At 44.0% G+C, this 12345-nt stretch overlaps 1 protein-coding gene across 4 annotated transcripts in view; it reads left to right on the top strand.

The window, feature by feature from the left end:
• FBXW7 (F-box and WD repeat domain containing 7) overlaps positions 1 to 12345 on the top strand; it is a 173943-nt gene that overhangs the window by 144575 nt on the left and 17023 nt on the right. For all 4 annotated transcript variants that reach the window (XM_066573647.1, XM_066573648.1, XM_066573651.1 and 1 more), the window contains 2 exons: positions 2579 to 2720; positions 11740 to 11874. In XM_066573647.1, the coding sequence (XP_066429744.1) occupies positions 2579 to 2720; positions 11740 to 11874 (277 nt within the window). The remainder of the gene's footprint in view (positions 1 to 2578; positions 2721 to 11739; positions 11875 to 12345) is intronic.

Here is a 12345-nt window from a genome sequence, read left to right on the forward strand (position 1 = left end):
ATGCAGTTTGCTGTTCAGTATCACTGGGGCTCTTGTGTTTCATTTCAATATGTCAAGCAGAATTAATTATCTCAGCTATTTTTGTTTTGGCTATTTTTTCCTCGTTCTATCTTAGTTTTGGCTTTTTGTGCAGCATTTTACATAAAGCAATCTGCTGAGGTGCCCCTATTTGGAGCAGTTGTAATAAAATGCTGCAGAGAGCTGTTTTCTCCAATCCTAAAATAAAATTGTTGGTAAACTTGGATGCATTACTTTGCGAATATCACAATCGTTGCAAAATATTTTTTTTATAGTTTGTAATATATGTTGAACCCAACAAATCTATAATCAGATGGATATGAAGCTAAATAAATCATCTCTGGAAATGAGATCCCCCTCGTGGTCCTATCAATACTCCAGAGACTGTCTTGAGGATCTCCCCAAGTATATGATCTGGAGTCTGTTCACCTTCCAGCCATCTCTTACCAGTATACCATTTTCTGTTTATCAATATACCATTATTAGTAAACACCACGTTTCGTTGAGATGCTTTCCACCCTGAATAAACCCGAGGTTCTCATTCGTCTTTTACCACTTGTGATTAAATATGACGTTATGGTGAGACATCCCCCATGCTTTGGCAACAAGTATCATGTCCTAATGAAGCTTTCCCAATGTCCTTTCAATACCCCTCAGCTTCTGTTAAGGCTTCCCATGTATGCTGAGATGAGCCTGAAGTTACTTTGAAGCTTTCCCAATGCCAATATAATAAACCTTAGATGTGTTGCCCCTGAGGGTCTACTTACTGAAGCTTTGTTAATGACCTGTAAGTAGACGTCAGGTTCTGTTAGGACTTCCCCCATGCGCTGGGAATGAGCCTGAGGTACCTGTGAAGCTTTACCATGAACCTGAAGATATATTTTTAAGCACCTGAAGCAGCAGCTAGCACTACAATCCAGAGATCAGCTATTCTTTGATGCATTTTGCCTCGCTTGCTTCCCACTGACACTGGCACTTCAGTCTTCCTTCGCAGTCATGGTTAATCGCTTGATTCTGAAATTCACATGACCTCACAGTTCCCCACAGTGACAAGTTCTAGCACAGTCACCTATACGCTTCATTTAACTATCAGAATGCCAGTGACTTCTGCAATCAGCGCTGTGTACAGTCAACAAGCTCTCTCATTCCTTGTTTCCACCATTGCTCTTCTATCTGCCCATGATTTTATGCTATTTCTCTGTTGTACATTTAGCTCTTTTGCTATTTGTTTTCCAAATGAAAAGCTACATAATTTTCTGCACGCTGCTTTATTTATGGACTTACAAGAATGTGACCACTTGATACCCCCAGAGGAGCAATCAGTTTAGCATAATTCATTAATGCTTTCACACTGCGATTAAAACCAGAAGTCTTTTATATGAATCTTAGTAGACCCCAGAGTATTCCTATGCTCTGAAAGGTGGCGAAACACAAAGCTGCTATTGTAATAAAAGCTTTATGTATGAAAATGTCAGAAGGGATTCCCTCCACTAGTGTTAATCACTGGAAAATGGAGAGACCGCAGGGAGGCTATAAGGCTCCAAGACGTGGAAGGAGAATCTTGATGTAAATATCCATTATCTTTGAACCGATATATAAAAACCTGCCAAATGTGAATCTACCCTCTAAAACCTTCATCTCTCTCTGAAATCAATGACCCAACGGATTACAGAAATAAACGTGAGAGTCATTAACTGAATTAGCTGTGCCATTAACCCCTTAAGAGTCTGCAGCAGGTTAAACGCTAATCTGTGCCTCTGATGGGCACAGTGTTAAATTAGTGAGGGGGGACAGTGTACATGCCCAGTGGGAATGTTGGCTATGGATGTACTTGCCTGAGAAATTGCTTACATGCTTGACTAGCATGACATCCTCGCCCAGTGCCCTCCACTTTGAGTGACAACTTGGAACTGCATCTATGAAGACAGCTTTTCATATTATGGCCAGTGAATGTGTAGACATGAAAGTCACAAAGCCATACAATAAGACTTATGGAAATAATTGCATTTCTGTGTTCATTATATCAGTCATTAGGAAGAGAAGAATTGAGTTGTGCACCAGCAAGTGAGTGTGCCTACATTGTCATGCAGCCTTATTTTACTGCATTAGAGAAATTTGCTTTCCCTTTCTTATTAAAGGGGTTATCAGGGGCCCCATAAATAACAGAAGCCATGCTATCCTCATCCGCCCCCTTGTTGCTCTGCTGCTGTTCACTTCCAGTTGCAGCTAGCCTACAATGGCTCACTTCAGCCGGAGATTAGCTGCAGCCATCACATGTCCTGTTCTTGGGACGTCATCGCTGAAGCCGGAAGTGAAAACCAGCAGGGAGCCACTCGTTGGCAGGAAGGGAGTGGTACAGGATCGGATGAGCTGGTTATGACTTCATTTATTTATTTGTTTACAGCATATTGAGCAGACTTTAAATTTAAAAAAAACAACAACAAAAAACTATTGTCTCCAGGTAAACTTTATATTGTACATCTTGTTACTATGTAGGCCAGCTTGTACTTCATAAGACACAAAACTTGACTCTGATTCTCACTGATTACTTTGTCTCCAGTACGACAGGTCTTGTGCCATGTTCAGCGACACCTACAACGTTTGGTGACCTACGGGCAGCAAATGGTCAAGGTCAGCAGCGACGTCGAATTACATCAGTGCAGCCACCATCAGGCCTTCAAGAATGGCTAAAAATGTTCCAGGTATGTTTTTTATAATTGTTGTTTTTTTTTCCATGTTAATTGAAGGGGTGGTTCGAGTAGAATTTTTTATTTTTTTAAATGGCCATGCATCATACAAAATAAAAGAAGCAGTAATTATCTTCCTCCTTCCCCTGGGAAATAGCGGAGTGGCTCCCTTGAGACTCATGCTATCAGCACAGACCAGAAGTCAGGTGACCACTGCAGCAAATCTGATTTGCTGCAGTGTCACCACCCATTCTCCTAGGATCAGCGCTCACATCCTGGGCGCCATGATGCCAGGAGTTCAGAACATGACGCTGCAGCTTCTGATTGGCTGCAGCGGTCACTTGACTTCTGGTCTGTGCTGACAGCAGGATCTTCACTGGAGCCGGACCGCTGTTTTTCGTGGGGGGAATAGAGGCTTCTTTTGTTGTTTTATATCAAGGCCGGCCATTTAACTACATATATTATAAAATATACTTTTGACAACCCCGGTAATTAAGTCTGACTTCAGTGCCAACTTGTATTGCTGGGTCATAGTGGTTTATCCTTCACAGTTGTTGGTGCATAACGAACATCTCGGAGATGGAGAATTGTTTTTCCAGTACATTCCTACACAATGCATTCTAATTAGTGGTAATTGAAAAAGGAGTTAACTTAGATTTGTAACCATTTCCACATATTGGGTTTGCTCACAGTGATTGGTCGTACATGGCTTTTCCTTGTATGTATAATAGAGGGTCTATAGACTGCTACGTTGTTCTTGTTGGTCATAGTCACAGCTGTGGTGAGAGAGTGTGATAAGTTATGATACAAGACTATTGGGTTCTGCAGAATAGATGGTCTCTGTGCCATTTGGTTTTGTAGACCTTAGTTTTTGGATGTGTGCAGAGTCTCTAAGGGTTAAATAGACGCATTGTTTTTGCTGTAGGTGCCCTTCTTTTTCTGCCTCATTAATTTTTATGTCCATAATTTGAGCCAGCCAGGCAGTCGGTACTCCTTTTGCAAACTGAACGAGAAGAGCAAACATCTCTGTACTTCTTACAGAAGGTCATAGTAAAATTGCTTACAATAGGGATAATGTTTGTCATGTCAGAGAGGCTTTTAGATCTTGCCATACAAGTTCTGTGATAAAAGTTTGCTTGGTTGTGTTAGGTTGCTACAGAAAGTAATAGAAAGGTCGACTCATATGGGGTGTAACTTTTTTAAGCTACAGGCAAATATACATGTCTTCCATGCAGATCAGAAATGCTATCTTTTCTCCTTAAGGAGAGCACCTAGAAAGTGAGTGAGGAGACTCAAAAGGCCATTCATTCTCCTCTGGGTAATACGCAAATACCTCTGCAGCGCCACCTATGGAAGGCAGCATTCCTGCAAGTCAATGTTAGACTCTTTAAACAAGCCTTGTAACAATGACTGGGAAGCCAAGCCAGAATCCATCTCCCTTATTTCCATGCAGATTTTACCCATCTGTAGCAATTCTATGGCACAAAATATTGCCCTGTGTGAGTCCACCCCAACAGCTTATATAAGATGTAAAGCTTTAAAGCTGCAGCCGGTTTGGTCTGTAGACTTTGCATCAGGGGTGTCATGATGATAACCAGGACTATAAAGCATTTGGTGAGCATGACCAACAAATGGTGAATTGTCACAACCTGTCCTAGCACATCAGTGCTGAACATCTACTGCCTGGGGGCAAATGCTGAGATAACTAAGTGAACCACGTCATCTTCAGTCTTAATGCAATTAAGATGTATTCTTTTATCTATGATAGTTGTTTCCCTTCTGGGAAAATAACCTTTCATGATTGGAAAAGCAAATGGGAGTCTATGATGGAGATGAATGGTTTAGTAGTTTATCAAGCCCCAACATGTTCTGTGAAAGGAGGGCTGTGCAGGTAATTATCCAAGGCATCTGGGCTACGTGCCAGGTGCTCCTCCATGGTATCCTGCAGGAAGTTAGCAGACTGTCGCCTGGCACCCAAATACTACTGTTTTTATTTGCATGATTTGTCCTAACCGTTTATTATGCATAAAAGAAAAAAAAAGTGGTTGCTTATCTTTCTGCTCCACTCCCGCACCCTCCAGCTGTAATTGCTGGTTCCCATTCATTTAGGTCATTTGGTGGAGCTCTGGTATGCAAATCTACATTACAGCAGATAATCAACCACTGCATTTGGGGATTAAAGGGGCATTCATGTTCCAAACTGGGACACTGTTCCCATGAAGAATACAGTAACCAAAAACAGTCCCATTGTTCAGATGATTGAGTGCAAAATATCTCCACGCTGTCACAGCCCGACTAAAGCCGAGGAGGTGGAATGCTATAACATCTTCTGACAAGGCAAATTGACTACAATTCCCAGTTAGCGAGATACAAGGTTTCTGCATGAATTAAATGTGTTCGAGCTTGTGAAGCTTCAGAGTTAGATCCTCACATGGGAACGTTCTGAGTACAGGGCTATTACCAGACCACAAGTATGTACATAGAGTTTATGCTATGGACACTTTGACTTATTAGCGAGGGCCAAGTCTAACTAGTTGGACTGGGTAAACTAATTGGAACAGTGCTGTTAGCTTAATGTGATGGTCCATTTTTGTGTCCATTTGTGTGGACTTCTATGGCCGCCTACAGATGAGCGGGTCGGATCCGGCGGCGAGAATTCTCACCGCGGGACCCGACCCGAGAGCCCGCAGGGACGAGCGCGTACTCACCCGCGCCTGGCGTCCCCGCTCTTTCATGTGCCGGCGGCCGGGTGAGTGACGTTTCTGTGTGAGGCTCTGCGAGCCCCGCACAGAAATAGGACATGCCGCGGTTTGTTTGCCGCGCGGCCAAACCGCGGCCGTCTGCATAGAAGTGCGTATTGTAATGCACTACTATGCAGGCTTTCAGTGGCGGAAATCCCGCGGGAAATACCGCCGCGGGATTTCCGCCTGTGTGCAGGCGGCCTTACTCATACACAAAGTCAGACATTACATACTGTATAAAAGTGGTTGTCTAGTTACAGGCCAACAATATCCCTTTCCCCATTTTACCAACTGTGCTAAAGTAACAGAATCTGCTGTCCTCTACCACCGTGATCCAGCGCTACGGCCCACTGTCCTCAGTGTTTTGTGTTGGAGTCACCGGATATCACGTGACCACTGCAGCCAGTCAGGGGCTGCGGTGTCACCACCTGTTCCGAACTCCTGGCATCATGGCACCCAGTGGTCATGTGATAGCTGGTGACATCCTCTTCAACAACAAATACCTGGTGGACGGTGGGCTACAGCATTGGATCTAGTCATCAGTAGAGGAGCTGTAAATACCACTGAATTTGTAACTTATCACAGTTGGTGGGGAATCGGAAAGCCCCGTTAAACTAATAAACAAAAGGAAAGAGGCCCTTGCTTGCAAGAACTTACTGTCTGAGGAAATAGGGATGACATGAAATAAAAGTTTTTATACAGTGATCCAGCCATCTTTTACTCAATGGACTACCATTAGAGATGAATGAACGTACTTGGTTAGGCCGATTTCGCAATCGAGCACAGCGATTTTCGAGTACTTCACTACTCGGGTGAAAAGTACTCTAGGGCGCTGTGGGGCGGGGCGTGGTGTGGTGAAGCCGGGGGTAGCAGCATGGAGCAGGGGGGAGCTCTCTCTCCCTCTCCCCCCCCCCCCCCCACTCCCCCCTGCAACCTCCCGCTCACCCACAGCGCCCCCGAGTACTTTTCACCCGAGTAGTGAAGTACTCGAAAATCGCGGTGCTCGATTGCGAAATCGGCCTTACCGAGTACGTTCGCTCATCTCTAACTACTATACATAAAGCTGTATGAGGCCATGGTGTGTTTCAGTAGCCAAGATGAGAATGGATCAGGGCAACAATAAAGGAGTTTTTTTTTTCCCCCGTTTCCACGGGGTGGATTTTGGAGGTGTTTTTGAGGTGTAGATGGACCGCTCTTGATGCTTTTGGTGGAGTGTAATGCACACTTTTGTACCTACCAATAACAACCCCACTAAAAGTCTTCTCATTGCTTTCTAATGGTATTTCCGGCCAGTGATTTGAGAACCTGGAATATATATATAACTAGGCAGGTGTGACAAAAGTGCTCTTGGTTGGCACCCAACACCACTCGCCATCATGCTGAACATTTCATCAGAATACCACTTTGGGACTTATGTTTACGCAGATTTTCTTTCTCTTAGTTGTGGAGGATAACCTCATGTTCTAAGTTTAGAAACCATCGTAAGAGTTTAGGTTGTAACATTAAACAATGCTGCACCTTAACCAACTCGCCGCCTCATGTTCTCCTATTTATCTAACCTGTGAGTCTGTGTTTGCATAACAAATTGAAAATCTTTGATCATCCAAAGTCATTAGAAATAAATCCCATTCTGCAGATGTGGAACACTTTCTGCTGTTCCTTGTACGGTTTATTAGCTGGTTTTGCAATGCAGAGTTGGTTCACTCATGGTTGTCGTGTTCCATGCAGAAGATGTCTGGGTGCTAAAACTGGGATGGCACCGTAGGCTGCAGAACGTTGGCCTGAGACCTCTCTGGTCTCAGTTTTACTAAGTTTTCAGCTCTTGTCCCTTTTTGTGCAGGATGATCAGCCTGCTGGGTGATAGGAGGGGTAGAGGGAGGAGAACCAGGGAGGCTAGTCCTGAACTGGCACACCCCCAACAAGTTTGCAAAGTTGGCAGATGAGGGTAGTGCCATTACAGGATTAGTGCTGCTACAGCTCAATATGGCCTGCTTCTGTAAGGAGAGGAATAGGAGCACAGGGATGGCTTGACGGGTCCTGGTAGTGGGAGACTTGATTATAAGGTGGGCAGACAGGGCAGTCTGCCAAAAAGACAGAGATCGTCGAACGATGTGTTGACTTCCTGGCGCTCGAGTTCAACACATTGCAGATCAGGTTGACAGGTTACTGGGAGTGCTGGTGTGAATCTAGTGGTCATGGTGCACTATGACAAAATTAGAGGTAAGGGGAGGGTCCTTTTAAAAACAATTTCAGGGAACTAGGATGTAAGCTTAGGGCAAGAACCTCCAAAGTACTTACTGAAATGCTACCAGTGCCACACCAGAAATGCAGCGGGAGATTAGGGAGGTAAACAAGTGGCTCAAGAGTTGGTGAAGGAAGGAGGGGTTCGGGTTCCTGGAGAACTGGGCTGACTTTGCTGTTGGCTACAGATTCTTCATCCCAATGGGAAGGGTGCAGATGTGCTGGGGGAGAAGATAGCTAGAAAGTTGGAGTGTTTAAACTAGGGAATGGGTGGTGGGCAATCATAGAGATAGAAGGGAAGACACTGTAGACAGTGACCTTGGGACTAAGTAATGGAAATGAGGATGGAGAGGTCGAAGGGGTTAGTACAGTTAGAATTAGACAAATAGTTAGTAAGAATACACTTAAAATAATTAAAATAAAACCTTCTAAACTGGTGACTAATGCTAGAAGTCTGACCAATAAAGTTAATGAACTAAAAGTAATAATGTCTGAGGTAAATTGCGAAATAGCAGCAATAATGGAGACCTGGTTGGATTAAAGCTGTGACTGGGCGGTGAACTTACAGGGTTACAGTCTGTTTAGAAGGGATCGTAAAAACTGGAGAGGGGTTTGTCTTTTATGTAAAGTCCTGTTTAAAGCCTATTCTACAGTAGGAAGATATGTTTGAGGGAGATGAACCTGAGTCTCTATGGGTGGAAAAACCATAATAAAATCCTCATAGGGGTTCTCTATAGACCACCAAATATAATAGAAGCCACTGAAAATCTATTATTGAGGCAAATGGATGAAGCAGCAAATCACAATGAGCTAATTATTAAGGGAGACTTTACCTATCCGTATATAAACTGGGAAGCTGAAGCTTAAGCATCTCAAAAAGGTAACATGTTTCTGTCAGTAACTAAAGAGAATAATTACCTGTAAACAATTTGTTCAAGACCCAACTAGTGGGGTGGCCATTTTGGACTTATTATTAGGAAATCTATTAGTTGTTATTAATATATTTATTAATGACCTAGTAGAAGGATTGCACAGTAAACTATCAATATTCACAGATGATACAAAACTGTGTAAAGTAACTAACACAAAGAGGACAGAATGCAGTTGCAAATGGATTTGAATACATTGGGGGTTAGTTTAGAAAAAAAGATGGCTGGAGTGAGAGGGGGCGACCTAATAACTATGAATAAATATATTGGGACTAGAGTTGAGCGAACCTACTCTGCCGAGCTTGATGCTCGTTTGAGTATTAGCATACTCGATGGTGCTCGTTACTCGAACGAGCATCAAATCGTGTTCGACCCCGCCCCAGCTTTTGGCTCCTCCCCTCTGACGTGCCTATTTTGGCCCCTCCCTGCCGAGATGCAGCGTGCGTCATTGGCAGAAAGAGAGAGAGAGAGAAAAAAAGCTCAGGACCCGGCGTCTCACATACAAAAATGCTCGAGTCTCCCATTGTAGCCAATGGGGTTCGTTACTTGAGTAGAGCTCTCGAATTTTACGAAAAGCTCGACTCTAATAACGCGGACCCGAGCATTTGGGTGCTCGCTCATCTCTAATTCGGACCATACAGAGATCTCTCCAGTTGTCTATTTATTCTAAGGACTATGATTGTAATAAAGGAGCACCCTCTACATCTAGAGGAAAGGTTTCTACACAAAGATAGGAGGGAGTTCCTTACTGTAAGAGCAGTGAGACTATGGAACTCTCTGCCTGAGGACATATGGTGATGGCTAACTTGCTAACATTGGGGAGGGGGAAATATGCTGAACTGGATGGACATGTCTTTTTTTGGTCTAACATATTACGCTATATATCATGGAACTTGCCCTCCAACGTTAGCGATTTCAATGAATCTCTTTAAAGTAAGTGTTGAATGTATAAATTATCAGCTATCCACAGGGTCCACATGCTAGGACCCTCACCAATTGCTAGGCCAGGAGACCCCAGTGCTGTAGGAGAGCAGTGGCCAAGTTTTGTGTTCTTTTAAATCTGAAAGAAGCTTTGCTACACTATTAGAATTCCATTCTTACATAATAAGGCTGTCTAGGGGGGTGAATACTTCACAATGAAGCCTGTTTTATAGTGGGCAGCACTAGGACTATAGATTTAACATCAGAATGGCGCTATCTTGGAGGGATGTGTGTAACCTTCAGTTAATATTCCTTGGCATTGCATTTACTACGCCTGTTACACAGGAGGGTGATTTTATTTGTCCACAGTCCATGATGTTTCAGTAGCAAAGGTGAGAATGCAGTTTATTTACTTGTGGCATAGAAGAGTTTTGGAAACTTTGCAGCCCCTTTCCGTGGGCGCAGCATCCGTTAAGTTTTATTATAAAGCTTTGAATGGTTTTCATTTCCGAAGCTGCTCCCCGTACAATACCAATAAAAAGGCTTCCAAGAAGCTCGGATTATATTTTTCATTTTATTGTTTTGGGTTTATGAAGAAATACTTCTGGGACCCCTCGACAATAAAGTGCCCTCTTGGGCCATCTATCGGCTTTCAATCTTTATTATTAGGTGTGTTGTAAATGGCAGAGGTGTGAAATTCAAAGGGCATAAAGTCATTAAGCTGTAATTTAGCTTGCCTTTATCTGCTTAATAAACCACCTTATAAACAAGCCACCTTGGTTGGCCTTTAGCAATATATATGCATGTAGCTTTAATAGGGCTGCGTGATGTTGATTGCTTTCTACCACTAAGTCGTAATGCTTTCATTTCAAGTTTTCAGTTACGTTTTAATTAGAGATGAGCGAGTATACTCGCCAAGGCACATTACTCGAGCGAGTAGTGCCTTAGCCGAGTATCACCCCGCTCGTCTCTAAAGATTCGAGGGCCGGCATGGGTGACAGGTGAGTTGCGACGGGGAGCTGGGGGGGGGGGGGGGGGGGGGGAGAGCGATCTCCCCTCCGTTCCTCCCCGCTCTCCCCCTGCCGGCCCCCGAATCTCTAGAGACGAGTGGGGATATTCTCGGCTAAGGCACTTCTCGCTCGAGTAATATGCCTTAGCGAGTGTGCTCGCTCATCTCTAGTTTTAATTAAAAATCTAAACTTATTTGCAGCATTTTCCCGGTGCAGTTGATTGGGTGACTGTGTCCGGCCCCTTTATTACAGAGAGCGGTTCCATCGTGCACCCAAAAAAAAAAGTTTTGGCTTTCTTTGCAGCCAGTGTTGCAGAGCTTCATCCGGTGCCCTGTGCTGTACCAGGCAACCCATTACTGTGCGGTGGCAAACCCAGTTTTTGCTTCCAGTCCTAAATGAGTCCATAAATGATCATGAATCTACCTAACAGAACATTGTTTTACCTTTCTTGGTTATTACTGATTGAGTGCTACTTGGTAAAAAAAATGCATGAACAGCAATGCAAGAAAACAGTATTTTCATCAGTAGGAGCCGCTTTGAAAGTCAATCCTGATCAGCAAATGTCCACTTATCTCCAAAACATTTGCCTCCAGTCCCTCATACTTTGTGGAGGCCATACATGTGCTATTCATTCTCTGTTATAGTGCATGTAGACAGAAGTGTACAATATCCAGTTCATAGGCAGTAAGTGAGCATGGTGGGAAAACTCTATAAGGGTGTATTAAGATGTCCGTGTATCGGCCGGGTTTTCACGCCCAGCTAGTATATGCTGTCCCTCTCTGCAGGGGAAAGAGGCGGGATGGGACGGGAACAGTGCACTGAGCTCCCGCCACCTCTCCGCCCCTCGCCACTATTTGCAATGGGAGGGGGCGGAACTAGGCTCCGCCCCCATCCCACCCCTCCCATTGCAAACGTTGGCGAGGGCCGGAGTGCACTGCTCCCGTCTCGTCTCCTCCTCCTGCAGAGAAAGACAGTGTATATCAGCCTGGCGTGAAAACCCGGCCGATACACAGACATCTGAATAAGCCCTAAGGGTGTTTTCACACGATGCTGATTTTCTTGCATATCTGCAGCAGCTTTCAGCCTTTCAGTTGATTTCAAATATTTCATTTTTTTTATATAGAAATATATATTATAATAAAATGGTGTAATTTATACTGTATAATATATATTTTTCACTCTTCTTTCACAGAGTTGGAGTGGCCCGGAAAAGCTTCTCGCCCTGGATGAGCTCATCGACAGTTGTGAACCCACCCAAGTGAAGCATATGATGCAAGTTATTGAACCTCAGTTTCAACGGGACTTCATTTCTTTACTGCCTAAAGAGGTGAGATGCGTCAGGTGTTGGAGGGCGCTGCTAGTTGTTTACACAGACGGCGCCCTCATCTGCGCGCCTTTAAGGCTTCGTTCATATATGTTGTGACATTCTGTTCCATCATGGAAACCTAATGCTAGCTGATGATAGATCTGTCATATGATGCAAACAAATGGCGCTCGATGGACCCCATTGACTCTAATGGGCTTCTTAAGGCTACCTTCATGCTGCCTGGAATTTTGTGCCAGAGCCTTCAAGCAAAGCCTCTGATGCAGACGAGAACAAAGGCTTACTGCCGCAACGTTACTTGTTTTCTGTGAAGTCACTTCTGTTAATTGGTGTTTGGAGGGGGAGTAGATTGTATATATGACTGTGCACAGTAATGTATGCTTATAAGGAGAAGTGCTATGGAAATTGAGATAAATGCCATGTCTTAGCCATGGCCTCGTGTAGCAGCTTGCATGCATATAGATACACATACTC

The sequence above is a fragment of the Eleutherodactylus coqui genome, chromosome 7, assembly GCF_035609145.1.
Source record: "Eleutherodactylus coqui strain aEleCoq1 chromosome 7, aEleCoq1.hap1, whole genome shotgun sequence".
NCBI lineage: Eukaryota > Metazoa > Chordata > Amphibia > Anura > Eleutherodactylidae > Eleutherodactylus > Eleutherodactylus coqui.